The sequence below is a fragment of the Aptenodytes patagonicus genome, chromosome 4 (genome assembly GCF_965638725.1).
Source record: "Aptenodytes patagonicus chromosome 4, bAptPat1.pri.cur, whole genome shotgun sequence".
NCBI lineage: Eukaryota > Metazoa > Chordata > Aves > Sphenisciformes > Spheniscidae > Aptenodytes > Aptenodytes patagonicus.
Genome location: NC_134952.1, coordinates 69,581,102 through 69,597,392, shown reverse-complemented (window position 1 = coordinate 69,597,392; position 16,291 = coordinate 69,581,102). Strand labels below are relative to the sequence as shown.

General features: G+C 40.6%; 1 protein-coding gene across 9 annotated transcripts in view; it reads right to left on the bottom strand.

Annotated features, from left to right (window-relative positions):
* The window catches only part of SLC10A7 (solute carrier family 10 member 7), a 154,885-nt gene extending 138,882 nt beyond the window's left edge, over positions 1-16,003 (bottom strand). For 5 of the 9 annotated variants that reach the window (XR_012995221.1, XM_076337103.1, XM_076337104.1 and 2 more), the window contains exons 1-4: positions 15,887-16,003; positions 12,027-12,109; positions 6,865-7,001; positions 2,057-2,132 (exon numbers count right to left, since the gene is read on the bottom strand). Coding sequence is in view for 7 of the 9 variants with exons in the window: in XM_076337103.1 (XP_076193218.1) it covers positions 2,057-2,132; positions 6,865-7,001; positions 12,027-12,109; positions 15,887-15,986 (396 nt within the window). In the remaining 2 variants the exon portion in view is untranslated. Of the gene's footprint in view, positions 1-2,056; positions 2,133-6,864; positions 7,002-12,026; positions 12,110-14,426; positions 14,572-15,886 lie in introns of all 9 variants that reach the window. The other 4 variants (XR_012995222.1, XM_076337109.1, XM_076337110.1 and 1 more) reach the window with 2 other exon arrangements.
* Between the last annotated feature and the right edge of the window lie 288 nt (positions 16,004-16,291).

Here is a 16,291-nt window from a genome sequence, read left to right as displayed (position 1 = left end):
AAAGTCCTTGACTTAGTATAAACACTGATTAGCGACAACTAAAACATCAGTGTGTTATCATATTATTCTCATCCTATCCAAAACACAGCACTATACCAGCTACTAGGAGGAAAATTAACTCTATCCCAGCCAAAACCAGGACACAGAGAAGCACCAAATTCCAAAAATATGTTTGCATTGGAAACTTCCTCAAGTTTGGCAATAAATTTGCCACACACTTTGTCTACACTGAGCGTGTTTAAAGGGTGTTTTTCTTTTGCATACCATCCTAGAGCCTGACTGAGAACTCTCAATTCCCAAGACCCAGTTCTTGATTCACTCTATCTGTAAAAATCACTAACAAGGTATGCATTTTTACATTTGTCTAACACTGGTTTGGTACAGAAGAATTAGAGGTTCAAGCTTACTTTGTCAGTGATTTATACAATTACTTATGCAAGCCTCACATGATAAAGTTTCCATTTTTCAGCTGGTATAAAGTGAGAACACCCTCATCACCCCAGAAGAATACTACCATAAAAAGGTTAACTATAATGGTCAAGAAACTAAAGTACCTCTCTCACTCCTGCACACAAATGCTGTATGATATTGCCTTCAACTAACCAATCACACCTTATTTTTTTCTAGAGGATCTTCTCCTTGTTCTAAGGATAGGACAGACAGTGCTAACATTGAATGAGCACTCATTCAATACTTCATTCCATCATACTTCATGATGCCTCACTGTGGCATCTTTGTATAATTTACAGCAGCTACATCTAGAATCATAACTAGAAAACTTCTCATTCCTCTGTTGATCGCTATTAGGTACCTGAATTATTTCCTTATAATAACTAATTACGCCACAGCACCTCCATCAGACAATTTTATGATTCTTGTTTTCAGGTAGCAAACTGGGAGACAGTGATGTGCATCAGGATTGCCCGTAATTAGAGATGCTTGACTTGAGATGCTTTGGGTCTCTCTTCAGAGGATAGAGCAATTAAACAGCACTTTGTCAGTACAAAGTACAACTTCAATCTATTTCAGTGCCATCATGTGTTTTCAAAGCTGACATTAATCAGTCCCAAGAGCCTGAACTCAGAAAATGAGAAGTACACCTAATAGCTGTATTTAAAAAATGTGGTTGAAGTGACTCACCCAACCTCAACACAAGAGCTCTATGGCTGAATTAAGATTTGGCTCTAACCCTCCAGAACAGTGCCCTAGCTTTAAAACCAATCTCTTTTAGTGTTATTCTCTCCTTTCCTCACCTACTAGGTCTCATCCACCATCACCAGTTATGAGGAAGCAGATCTAAAGGAAACAACCTCATTAATCAGCACACCTGGATTAATTTCCTAAATGCAGTCTACCTGGTCTTCCTGAATATAGCAAGTGTTTTGTGGATAAAGAAAGAGTCTGAAATGACATCAGCATGTGCCATTTTAAGGCAGAAATATAACGTGACCAAATTGAGTTTGCACATACAACTTCAATTCTGGCATTTCCTATCTGTTGAGAACTTTGCATTACATCACTGTCAGAGAATTCCACGTTCCCAGAATTTTCATTTCATGCAGTTGCAAATAACAATGTAAGATTTAAATGAATTTTTGTGTCTCCATCATCACTTGCTACATTTGCAGCTTCAAGCTTGAGGAACTCCTGCTACAGGGCCTCTTAATACTAAACACCATCCAAACAATCACTGCAAGGGCAGTTCTTTGCCACAAAGCTAATGATCTATGGGATAACCAGTACACAGCATGCGAACATTATACGGTTAGGAATTACAATGCAGCAACAAGCCAAAATCTCCTAACACCAATTTCTATCAGAAACTTTTCTATCACCTCAGAAAACTGAGCTTCTTTCAGTTTGAACAATACCAGCGGATAACACTATTTCTCTTATTCAACGCCAACACAATACCCAAGCTTCAATTCTAAAAGTTTTTACAAACCACAATAGCATCACATTGCAGCCAGTGTTTTGCCACACGAGCTCATCATAACTAAATATTTGTTTGAACTTCTGTTTAAAAAAAGCAATCAAGAACAAAATGAAAACTCACCTCATTCCCACCAACAGCTTTGGTTAAAATCACTGCAGAAGACACAGGAGGTGGCATGCAGCCTACTGTCTGTAAGCTGAAAACAAAAAGAAATGTTACATTCCTCACATGATGCAAACACTATGCACCCTAAAACTTACAATACCAAATAGCTGAGTAGAAACAATCATCACCTGTGCAACCCAATCAGTTTGCATCACAGTTACAGCCCTGCACCAGCTGGCAGGATTTCTATGCCATCTCTTACCAACCACCACAGTGAAGAGTCACATCACTATTTAAAAACCCAAACACTTAACCTCTCTATGACTCCATTTCTCCATCTGTAGTACTGTATCTACCAATCACAGACATCTACACATCTATCACAAAGATAACTGCATCACGTGTCCTGATGTAGTGAAGTTTGTAGTATGTTTTGAGATACCTGTAGCTATCTGGAAAAAAAAGAAAATAAGGGTGTAACCCCCTATTTTCTTGAAAAAGCTGTTCAGTGATAAAAACCTTTACTGCTAAGTAGAAGAGTAAGAAGAACCATGCTTGCTATTTCAGGTTCCCCCTATTCTTTGTTTTTCATCAACCCTTACTAAAAAAAAAAATAAATCACAATTAAGCTTTTTATTTCCTGAACATTAAAAGGTCATCAAGTGTTTAATTTTTATGCATGTTTTCACTTCTTGGAAAAATCACCTTACTTCCATTAATCAACACATCAAAAATCTTTCTCCTGCATTTTAGAAATCTAAAATACGCCATTATCATCTGTCATTTTTCCATTGTCTGTGTAGCAAAGTTATCGATGTATATAGTAAAAGCTGTTGCAAAGTAAGAAAAAATGGTGAGCTTTCTTTTGTTTTCAAAGACAGTCCACAAAAAGTGGTTATTACAAAAATTAATTGTATCAAATGTGTAATTAGAAACAACAAGAACGTATCACAATAGATTACAATTAAATTTGGGACTAAGTAAAATAGGCCTTCTGAAGAAAAACTGTGTTGACTTAGAAGGAACAGTAAGGCATGAAATAAAATAGTTTACAAAACCCCCAAAAGCATAGAATCTACATATGTTTTCAAGTACCGGAGTCTGAGACAGTATTTTAGTTCAGATCAATTACTAGCAGTGAACTTCTTTGCACTTGTAACTCTTAGTCCACCCCTGAGAAACGCAGTGTCAAAAAGCTATTGCAAACAGAAGTATTAAATCCAAACAATAGGGAGCATACTGTACTGCAACTGATAGGCTGCAAATATACAAAAAGCTTAAATAGAAGAAACAGGTAAATGACAATGATGGTATTCAGTTTGTCAGCTACAGACACTGTGGAAAAGGAAAGAGACAACCAATGTAAGCATTACGTAAATCCAATCACAAAGTGCCAAGTACCACCTTGAAGTACATTGTACCTTTAGCTTACAGTGAAGTAAGCTACGGAAGCAGAGAGTTGTCAGCACTTAGGATAAGCTCATATTGAAAAGAAAAGAAATACAGGAAAAAGAAATTGTGTTTAAAGTTTGGAAATATTAGTGAAAATATACAGCAGACAAACACATGTTGATTCTAATGTCCATCCCCTACATCGGTTGTGATACTGTTCTCTCTCTTCTACGTGGTCTCTTGGCAGTCAGCTCCTTGAACTTCTCACCTGCACTAATAAGGGGTGGATCAAGTTCAAAGTTATCCAGAGAGGTATGAAATGTATGCAAGGGCATTCATCTCAGCTGGCAGGGATTTTCCACACTATAAGAGAAAGGTTTAATAACACAATCTCTGTGAACCCTCTCAAATTTAAAATAATACATTTGGAAATTAAAAAAAAATAAAAATCACTATCGAGCTATGGTTTTAAATATTCTTCATATGAAAATATTCATCTACAAAAAAGCCTGGTACACACTAAATGAAAATACTTTTAATCAGGTATATTGAAACATGCACTTGACAGCTTTTTTTCTTCTTGCTTTGTATCAACTACATGTAACACTACCAATATACAAAAAAATTCCTCTAATGGCCAACAGATTACTATAGATAACAACCAACTGAAACATTCCACTGGTTCAGGCCATGCTATAAGCACTAACATCAGGGGTCCAAACACTTGCTGAAGGGCGATAAATAATACCTATTCTGCTAATACATTACAGACAACTGAGTGGTAGGGTCAGAAGTCACATATTTTAGATATGGAACTACCAAAGCCGTACCTTGTACCAGATCTTTGCATCTCATGCCTTACCACCTGTGTTGTAAATGCTATATGCTAAGAATGGCAGAAGAGGTGAACCTATGCAAACATTAATAAGTTGCTTCATGCTCCTTTTCAAAAAGATCCTGTCAATGCAAAACCTAGTCAGCTAACAAAAAATTAACTTAAAAGATGCTTGGGATGATGTCAGTTTCTACCCTATTTTAGATAATTGCAAAACAACAAACCTCCTAATATCATCCCAGACAGAGAGGAAAAAAAATCCCAACTGTAGAAACACAGATGAAAAGCTGGGACCATCTGAATCTGCCTCCCAAATAACATTTACAGCAAAACAGACCGTTATAGAGGATGGGAGAATCTACCATTCATTCTGAAGCAAGGCGGGAAATTAACTGTGGGCTTGACTGTGCCTTTTAGGCATAACCTTGTGTAGAGAGTAGTGGAGAACTACAGTCCCCAGGGTAGCCACCCTGCCAAAGTGGTGCCCTTGGGAGCATATGCCCATTTTTCCAGGCCTTTGTGAGGACTATCATCTAGCTCCCACTACAAGCTATGCTAAACGTGTGATAAGGAAGTAACTTTGCAAAAGCCTGTCTTGTTCCCCTCTGTTTTCATTAGGGTACTTCAGTGTTTCTAGGGAATAAAAGCTACAGCTGTGGGGCATTAGGATGAACTTCTGGTTACACAGAGCAGCCAAGGCACAGGCAGATCCTCACATCCGCTCCTCGCTCTCCTTTCACGTACCCATACAGCACCACGCAAGTACTTGCTTTAAAATGTGTTATCCTAGAATTAGGACAGAGCTCAGTATCTTCCGCACCTGCATAGCACTGAAGGTACACTCACATTCCAGTGGATGCCTGCAGAGCCACACAATGGCTGCTGCTCTGAACATGTCCTGAACAGCAGTATTTATCAAGAAAGCACTCTTTCAAAAAAAAAAAAAAAAAAAACAACCACCACCAAAAACACACCCAACCCAAAAAACCCATCTCCCTTCATTAAATTCCTCAATCTGTCCATTCTCTGAATGAAGTCTCAATACAATAAAGTTACTGCACTAAAAGATAAAACACAGCCAAAAGAGAAATAGTACTCAAGGAACAAGTGCTTGCAAGACAGCTTGAAACATATATAAGTATACTAGCTCACTGGTAAAACACAGGCGGCACACCTTCATGAAAAATGAGGGTGGTTTAGGCTCCACATTTAGGGAGACACACATACAAGTGCTTCTCTTTTTAAAAAAATACATACATATGTAGTTTTACACACAGTTTCACAGGTGCGTATGTATATACATACACATAGACTTGTGCATGTAACAGATCATGTCCCTTAAATACTAAGAACCAAAGTGGCGTAAGAGTCATAGGAAAGAAGGGATGAAAAGTGCTGCAAGGAACAAAACCCACAAAAATCTCTTGCACCTTGCACTTCAGAAACTGAGACTCCCATCGATTAGGAGGGAATTTTGGCTCACTGTGGAAAATCATGCCTCTGTTCCAGCTGAAGAAAAACTTCACAATGATTTTACTTTAAAGAATAACCTTTACTATGAATAGCCAAATGCAAGCAGACACTGTATAGCAACCTTGTTATTTCCTTGATGTACTAATACTGTTACGCAAAACAGCGCTAACTTTTAAATGATGTCATCTCAATTTCACCTTCTCAGTATCATTTGGACCACTTCACACTTGGTGGAACGCCCAGAGAAGCCTCTTAAAAACAAAACAAAATGCTCTTTTAGGTTTAGGCCTTGTAAAAACAAACATGAGCAGCTTTATCATTAAACTTTTAAGACAGGGAACTCTCCCCAAACAATGTTCCACCAAGCAGTAAGAAACAGTGGGGATTCTTTAAGAAGTTTTCTAAAATACTTGATTTTTGCATTCAAACATTCCAGTATAGCTGCATGGCACTAGGTATTGACCTTTGATTCTGAAAAAAGCTTTTTATTTTTTGGATTTTTCATAACATCTATCACTACTGCACCATCAATGCAGCTTTGGAAGCACACATTGGCAGAGTACACCAAAGATTTAAAACACATTGTTCGCATGGTAACTTAGCTTCTGCTCATCTCAAAGTTCTCCTCCTACAAAAACTTTACTCTCTTTTTTTCCTCCCCCGCCCACCATAATTTAGGTAGGAGCAGATACTGAACCCCAGTCTCGACACATGCAAGAGATGCTCAATACAGACTTTAAAAACAGAAAGGAACACCAGTATGTGGTATACATAGTATTATTCACCAACTTATGTTTTTCCTTCAGCATTCCTTTTCTTTCCTCCCCATCCTCCTTGAGACCCAGCACAGCACTTCAGCTGTGTTTTGTGAAAGAGAAAGCTAACCTGTTGCAAGCTCCCTACATATGAAACTAACTAACCAGACTTTCTAAAAATGAGACCAGGTTCCTGAAAGGATAATCTTGTGCATGTACTGTGTTTTCGACAGCAAAGTACTGAGGCACAAAAACAACCAGCAAAACCTGTTCACAATACGAGCCTTAAACACCCATTGCAATTATGATAAGCAGCCCTTTAAGACGACAGCTACAAATATATTTCACTCCATTATGCTTAAACATACCCTTTTAAAAGCCATTCATTTATAGGTGTGATTGATAATAGCTGAAGAAAGAGCCATATTGCTGTTGGGAAGAACACAAGTGTAAAAATCTGGACAAAAAGGTGTAGTTTCACATGCATCAAAGCACTTGTCAGCTCCTGCAAAAGAAAAAGAAGAGAGGAAGTTGCAGTCATAACAGCTGAAGTAAGATCACGTTTGTGCTTTTAAAACTAGGATCATCTTTATAATACAAAGAGAGTGCATGCCAGAAAGGCACCTTTAGAGATTGTCTGATCTCCTCTTTAATAATGAAGTACATCCAGACAACATAAAAGCTCTGTCTGCTCCTGTGCATTTTTCCAAAAGAATTGTCCACCACTTTAATAATAGCGTAGCTCTCATAACGGTAGCTTTTCACCAGGTAGCCTTAGCACTTTGTCACTGCTTCAAAACCTGTGTTAACTATGCTGACGGCCTGTTTACTTTATTGACTGCTGATATCAAGAGGAAGGGAAACGTGTAGTGTCCACGTGATTTCAGGTTTCTCTAGTCTAAAGAGAGCCACAAACTGTGATTCTCATTTATACCGTGAAAAAGGGATGTTTGCATTCCAGACAGTCATCATTTGTGGGTTTTTTTAAGGAAAGACTAACAAACATAAAAAGCAAAGTAATCTGTAGATTTTGATTCTTTATTGTATCAACAGATAGGAAATTTATAGAAAAAAAAAATCAGACTGATAAAGAATAGCAAAGAAAGAATATCAAGATCATAACAAGCTAACAACAGCTAAGCCATAAAATTCAGAGAAATAAAGTGCAAAACACCTCTGGAGATTGACAAAACAAACAAAAAAAAATTTAAATCGTGTAAGAGCACTCCAGAGAGGTGATCAAGTATCCTTATGCAATGAACTCTTCAGTCAGCTCTGTGTGTCTCTGTTTCTGCCTTTTTGGGCACCACAAGGATCTTATACACAGTCCTTGAGTACAAGGAAAAAGCCTTGTACATTTCAGCTCATTTCAACTCTTACAGATTGAGAAGAAAAAATCCTTTTCCTCTCTCTCAAAATAACTTGCACTCTCTTCAAGTAAACAATGCAACAGGAAAAGAACTGATGGCACTTTTATTCAAAACATAATTTGCTAGGATTATCCACCTGATACCCCAGATGCATTAAAAAAGAAATATATAAAAAAGTGTATTTTCATGTACAGTAATGCAGCAGCCAATCTTCAAATGCCACCCCCTCTCAGCTTCAAAACAGTTGAACTTTTATGAAACACAATCAAATACTGCATTTTCAACCATCCAAATGCACACTGATGTAATTATACATCTGGAAGTACTAGCAATTCAGCACCATGTCCTTGTTACTTTATTTCTTGTAATAAAATCATCTCCCAAATTTGGGTTAGGGGAAAAAAAACCTTCCACAAAAAAAATACACATCCATTCATATCCTATTCTTAAAGTTACACAAAACATGGACTTGAAACGTACATCTTGATCCAGTTTTACCAAGAAAGTATTATTACATTCAGTGCTTGGTTAACTGAGTATCACTCTGCATGAAAAAATAGGCCTTCTTCACACATAACCTGTCACAGTACCTACGGCATTATGAATAGCTTCACTGTAGCACTATTTCATCTTATCTCAAAAAGAAAGCAAAAATAAAATGTCTAGTAGTAGAAACGCATCCTGTGTGGGAAGAAAAGATACCTGGAAATACCTATATAAAAGCATACGTTTTAAAAGTAAATAATACAATTGAGAAAAACCAAAGCAAATGACTTCTTTTAGCAAAGCTGCTAATTCCTCCTTCTTTCCTGCCAAGTCACCACCGGCCCAGATTGGTCCTAGTGGACCAACCTATGAAGGCACCCCCAATCCAGGTACCATCACACATACAGAAGTGCCCTTTTAATTTAATATTTTTACAATTGGAAAATGCCTTAAAACCAGATGATTTGAAGAAAACTGTGTGATACTTTCAAAAGCAAAATCCAAGACAAAAACTTGGGAAAGACTGGTTACAGCTTCCAGGAAGCAAGGAAGGCAATTACGACACAGCAAACCTAGTGCATGAAGGAACGCTGTATTACTGGAATGGGCCTTTGCAGATCTAAATTATCAGTCTTTAAAATGGCTCTAGTGATTGCCTTTTAAAATAGTTACTCCTTCGACTGTATCATCATAGAACAAACACTGAGGCAAACAGCCTTCACCCTCTTAAGCAATCTACAAGGGCTTGTCCCAAAATACATCTATCACTGTAGCCCTCAAAAAAGCCAAAGTCTCAGAAAAGGTACTGGAAGCTGCTAGTTATGACTCTGGTTTTGCACACCAGGTAGAACAGGTTACCTTGTCTTTCCCAGTACTTCAGACCCTTTAGAAAGCTTATCCTAGCCACCCGCTGGTCAGTGTGGGTCCCTGTTCCCATCCAGCCATGCTTAGATGGTCATAGCTGGACTCCTCTGAGCAAATACCCACACAGAGCAAACAGTGTTTTCAGCAGCTTGCCAAATTCCTCATTGAAATGGATAACTCAAGTATATGATTTAACTTCTGGGGCCCTACAGGAGGTATTTGCTTTAGAAGAGCAGGCTATCCAGTCACTGAAAACTGAAAGAGCATTATATTAAGGTGGAATCAAATGTTCTTGTCATTCCTGGACACTGACTATTTCTACAAATGTAAGAGGACCTCAGTGACCTCTACATTTGAAAACGTAAGAAGGCTATGCACAGACAGGCTCTTCCTGAACGCTGCCAATTATTTTGTAAAATGCTTTCTGAATGCGTGTTAGCAAACTTTTTTGAGCATGCGCTTTCACAGCAGATAAAACCAAGCGTGACCTTAAAAGAGCATCAGCTATTTCTAATTTTGTCAGATTTATCAGAAGGCCTCCGTTAACACTTACAAAACTTTTTATTGTTTCATAAAGCATACCAAACACTAGTTTTGATCTAACTAATATATTATCCAAGGTAGAACAGCTGACACACAGGTCAAGAACTAAAGACAAAAGCAGAAATTATTTACTTTGCAATCCAATAAAGAGATATATTAATTGACTAATAATGCCAGCTTTAGGTTGTGCCTTAAACAATTAAAACATGCCCCAAAGTATTTTAATAAAATCATGACCTGGCCTCCTAGCACACTTAAGGATTGTTTTTAACATACATTTTAGAAAGTAATAGCACAAGGTACAAGGAGCGAAATGTTTTTCTTCCTCTTTATCTTCTACCCCCATGGCAGAAATTCAGAAAAGGCTTAGCTTCTTGATGGAACATAAAGCTGGATGTACAGCACCAGTCCTAACTGATGTCTCCAAAACAATCTGAGATCAGCTACCTGGACGTAAATATCAACTCCTGTAAAAGCTTCATTTACATCAATATATTGCTTTTAGAACCACAGATGAAAAAAAGTTATTCAAGTTCAAAGTAGGATATGACACATTGCCCAGGAACCTGTCAGTCATGTCACCTTAACTGGAAAAAGTTAGATGTACACTAGAATTGAGAATCTAATCAAGACTTTGATAATGCTACTGATTTCACTCTCATTCACAGATACTTTACAAATATAAAGCTTCAAGGATACAAATTAGTGAAAGGGAAAGAAGTTTTACATTTTTTCTCTGCATGCAGAGATTCCTCACCCTGAAAGCAGAAAACTCCACCCATTAGTACTACTCAGGCTTTGTGTTTTGGGTCCTCTGTGGAAGAAAGTGCCTCTCCGCCGCATATTTCCATTAGGATTAATGGAAATAAATTGTCCCAGGCAAACAGATAACATGGTTCTTCCTGCTTCCCCGTAAGACCACAAGGCTCTAAATAGCTGCTACAGAATTGACTAAAGTTATCCACTTCACTTACACTGTCCCCCAGCAGAACTAGAGGCCCTAGTACCAGAACTGCCAGCAGACACAGGAGGAGAGGGCTGCCATCAATTCAAACACCACCTCCATTTGAAACTTTATCACTATAACCATGATACAGGTATAGAAATTGTTTTGTTGAATGCACGCTGTTCACCCAAATCCCGGTCTGCCCAGAAGATAACTGGACAATATCATGATGATTCTTTTAGGCATTAGTATCATGCAACATATGAATGACATCACCTGTTAGCACAGCTAACAGTATAAAAGGAATCAAGAAACTAGACCAGCGGAGATATGCAGTGTTTCACTTCAGCTCTGGATGTTCCTTCTCTTCTTGGCACATAGCCATCATTTCCTTTCTCCATGCCTCCTTTACACATCACTAAGAGGTTCTCCGCTTCATCTCTTGTTACTCCCAGATTGTTCCTCTTTGAAACATGCGTGACACAAAATTTGAAAAAAGACTCAGTGTCTGTGATATGCAGCAGAGCACAGGCACTTCAAGTCCGCCTGTCCACAACTAAATCCTACAGGAAAAGATTGCCAAGACTTTGTACCTGTATATTGGCCTTGCATCTGCAGAGGAACCTTTTTGTGTTGATACTAGCTGCTGTCCTGCACCTACCCGATGTGGTAACTTAAAGCCACCAGATCTTTGCTTGCATCAATCCTGTAATGTCTAGTCTGAACAGTTTTACCCAAAGAGCACACCAGCAGGCAAGATGAAGGAGAGAGGCACAGAGAGCTCACATCTTCTCTTCGTGTCCCACAGAGGCATGGAGACTCCACATAGCCCCTCTCTGCCTAGTTCCCTACAAAGTTCTACCCTAGGATTCGCACAGTTTTCTGGCCTGTATCTCAACCGAGCAGTGGGGAAGCCAGGGTGCAGAAGGGGTGGCAGAAGGCAGGTGCTAAGTGTGCTCCTGGGTCTCACCCTGATTTGGGTTTGGGACACATCCAGGGTGTCACTCCAGTCTCAAAATTGTGCTCAGCACTTCCATTTAGTCAAAGCCCTGCAAAGTCAAGCAACCTGCCCTCTATGGATGGGTGAAATTTATTCACACTCTCCTTCTCATCACGTTCACTACTTTGTGAAGAATCTTCTGAAATCAAGGAGGGGTTATTCCATAAATGTCTAATATTTATCTTCTCTTGTTAGCCATTCTCCCAGCATCAGCAACAGCAGCATAGTAATTAAATATTCCAATTACATGCAAACCTGATCAAAAGCAACACAAAACTTTTTAAAGCAAAACAAGAATGAAGCAATGAAAAATTACAGTACCTCAGTTTTTAAGGAGAGTCCACTGTTAAAGAATATAGCTGAAACAGCAATGTAAGTTATGGTAATTTCTGGTTTCAAAGGTCCTAAAAAATATAGACATAGAGAACAAAGTGAATTACAGTCAAAGAGATAATGATATGCATATATTACATCCAAGTAAATGAGAATACTTAGAAAAATACCTGGAGAAAATCTAATCGTTAAAGTCTCTAATAAAAAGAATGGGGTTTCTATTAAGTTACAGAAAGCATGCTATTCACTTTTAAATAAAAACAAACCAGTGAGTGGAGAGTGAGGTATGATGTCATACAAATTTGGCTTCTGTGATTACAGGCCACTGGGAACTAACGGGTAAATTCTGGACATGTGAAAACGGGGAATTTTTCAGGGCTTTCCTCTGTCATCAGAGTATCCCTATAACATCGGCAAACTCAAACCATACACTCAAATAAAAATATTAGCTGCTCCCTCCACAGGGCCATTGATATCATTCACGTATCTACCTCTCACTTCTTCCCCTACAACACACACACCTGTCTGGCTGCCTGCACAGAGGAAACCAGATTGTACCTTGCAATGATTTCCTTGGGGCAATACAATTCTGCATTATTCCCCCACAACAGGGCTGTGGCAAAATGGTTCATTCCAGCCCTACAAAAACACATTTCAGACACACTGCTGCAGTGAGATCAGCAAGGGCAGATGCCTGCACCTCCAAGGGTTCCACTACATTAAAGGCTTACATTTGTATATATTTATATACTTTTTTTCAGGGAGATTAAAATAAAATACTTTTTACACTCCTATAAAAATGATGAATTCTCTTAATACACTTTGCCTTCAGAGGCCACCAAGCACAAAATGTATATACTCATTTTTTCACCAGCATTCAACCAGTTACTATATTAGAAAGAAAGTATTAGCAGTCTACTTAGGACCAAAGTAATATCCTCTCTGCAAGTGACAGTAAGTTGTCATGAGCAAAACTGCAGCAGCAAACAAGCAAGCCTTTACTCGACACTCCAGAAGAGAAGATCCTTTCTGCTCTCTTCGATGAATGATACATTGATGGTCACACTGGAGCAAGGTCAATGATCCTTAAATTAGAGGGATTTGATCATACACTGAGTCTACTCAAATTTGCATCTCAAGTCATTTAAACCCAAATCGTACTCTCAGAGAAGACTCTGTTGATGAGACACTAAAACTGTGTGTGTTAAATACAAAAAATAAACCAAACAACCTATACGAAGTGTAAGGTAAAAATAAGCCAGGAAATGCAAGAGTTAAAGTTGCAACAAAGCACATGGCTAGTTGCAAAATTATGGCATGTTAACTGAATAGCCAGGGGAAAAAAAAAACCAAACAAACCAGAAAAAATATATATATTTAGTTATACAGAAAACTATATTTTATAGAGAGAATTATATAATTTTTCTAATCTTTTAGAAGATTAGAGCATATATGTGCATGCACATACATGCTGGGCAGACAAGCAGTGGGTTAGTTTGGCTAAGATAGGGGTTCTTCCAGGACTCAGTTTTTCTATTTTAGGGTTTTCCACTGGGCTACCTGAACTCCTTTACGCAGGAGAAACCTCTACCACTAGAGCAACCACACATTCACGGAGCACAGGGAACTCTGGTCAGAACAGATCCCCTTCATCTCTTGTGCAAAAGACTGGTCAGGAAAGCTCTTTTCACAAAGGAACTAAATAGGCTCATTCATCAAATAGGAAAACACACAAAAAGGGCTTGGCTTATGCCCTGAAGGTGGCAACAGCACAAATCTTTGTTACTTGTGACACAATGTTCCACTGGTATGGATGCTGGACCATCCATACCATTCAGTAAGGCCCTGCAAATTACAGTGCATGGTTTTGTCAGCTGGAAGATGACAAACTAAGGTTTTTGCATATGCTGATATTTCCCACCCCCCACCTCTTTTTTTTTTCTGGTTTTAAAACAAGCACTGAGATCACGTAGCTTCAGAAGAGGGATACCACTTTGGGGAACACGTGCTCACAAGTTTCAATCAGTGCCTACAAGATTTTTCAAGCAAGTTGTCCCAGGAACAATACCATGTCAACACTCGACATGTCTTTGCAGTAGGATAATTAAATGAAGTGCTCCATCATAGTGCTTCCTTGCAGGAAGTAAACTAAGGAAAAATTATCTTGTATTCTATTTAAAAGGATCTTCCACATTGCTGCTAACAATTAGCATGACTATCAAACCAGAAAGGGACAAACCACCTAAGACTATCAATTTAAAGTTGTCTTTAAGGTCTACTGAAGACACAGCACGGATCCTGCAAGAAGCTCCACATGGGTCCTATTCACCTATGCAAAACAGCACACAGATGTTAGAAGGGATCCTTGCACAGCAGGAATTTGCCTACCCTGAACTCCATGAAGTACCACTTAGTTGCCACAGCAAGTGTTCAGAGCCACATTTTTTTAAATCACTTTCTTTTTTCCCAGAACCAAGGGCGGGGGGGGAGGTTAGCTCCTCAGTAAGAAGCTGTCTATCCTCAAACTTCAGCTCTGTTAAGAAAAAAAAAAAAAAATCTATGCGTATAAAAGCACAGCTAGATTCTTCCTCCCCTCCCGTAATATGGAATTGCTAAAGGAATTCTGTTTAAGTGTTCTACACTCCTTTTCTTAAATCTTCAGAGATCAATCAGGAAAAAAAAAATATAAAATTTAATTTGTTCTTGAAAATTGTGAACATCTGGAACTGAAGTTACAATGGAAACTAACCAAAAGATGCTGCCAGCATTTATACTTAAAGATACACTGTTTATTTTAAAATAAGACGGGGTATTTCATCAGCTCTCGCTACAAGAAACATGCAAGACCTCACTGCTTAGAAAAGGACAGATCTTTCTTCTGATTCGTTTACTGTGAGCATTTGACACCATTTTGCACAGAATCATTTTCACTGTTTTCCCTCATCTTTCACGAGGAAGTAAGAGAGAACAGAAGAAAAAAAAAAATCTTTAAAATACAAGTGTGTTATTATGAAGTAAAAAAGTCATCTGGCTGAAATACAACACCTGAGATTTTAACACAATATACATTAAGCTACACCTCTTGAGAAGCTCACAGATGGCAGACATTCATACACGGAACTGCAGTGACTTTATGCCCATCTTAGAGTTCTTGAAGTTATTACTTAGTTTAACAGACATACATCCAAAGTAAGTTGCTATCCAGTTTTCACTACTACTAATCCAAAGAGAGTAGGATATTATTCAAGCAACTGGTACAGTGCCTAGCAAAGATACACACAGGAATACACCTGGAAATATTTCTTGGGTACCTGACAAACAGTGACTGATTAACAAGCAGAGAAGGCGAGCTGCTGGAGGCGCAGGGACCACAGGAGGGCCCGGCGGATTCGGCTGTGCCCTACACCCCGCAGCTTGCCCTCCTGCACCCCTGGGCAACTCGAGTGTCAAAGTTTCTGAGCGGATGCCCTGATGGCCGAGGGGCACCCGAGCAAGTCTCAGCGTCCCCGCAGGCGCTCCAGCAAAGCGACCGCCGCCCTCCGCCCGGGGATCCGCAGAAAGGCCCGCAGACTCTCCCCTGCCTCCACACCCCAGCACCGAGGCGGTCCCGCTCCCCGCCCTGCCGCCGGCACCCGGGCCCACCCCGGGCAGCGCCGGGCCCGGCCCGCACGACCGAAACGCGCCGGGTGGCGAGCGGGGGAGCGCCGGCCGCCGGGAGTTGACAAAGTACCGCCGGGCCCCCCGAGGGAGCCCGGGCTCTCGGGCGGCGGCTCCGGGGCCCCCCGTCGGCGCTCCCCGCACCGCCCGCCGATGCAAGCCGGCCCCGGCGGGGCAGCGGCCGGACTCACCCCCTTTGACGCCGACGGCGGGCTCCAGCCGCGCCACCGCGATGACCAGCACGATCCCGAGGATGAACCACTCCTTCCGCAGGCGCTCCAGCAGCCCCATGGCGTGCCCCGCCGCTCGGCACGGCGCGGCGCGGCGCAGCACGGCGCAGCGCCGGGGCGGGGTGCAGCCCCACCGCCCGCCCGCCGGCAGGACCAGCCGGATCCGCTGACAGGAAAAGTCTCACCCACCGCCGCCATCGCTACCACGCACCTCCTAATAGACACGCAGCACCGCGCCGCCGCCCGCCCGACTGCCCGCGGCGCCGACCCCCCGCCGGCTTCGGCCGCCCCCGCCCCGCGCTGCACCCCCGCGTCGAGGCGGGGGCGGCGGCGGCCACTGCGCGTCGCGGCGGCGCGGGGGGGAGG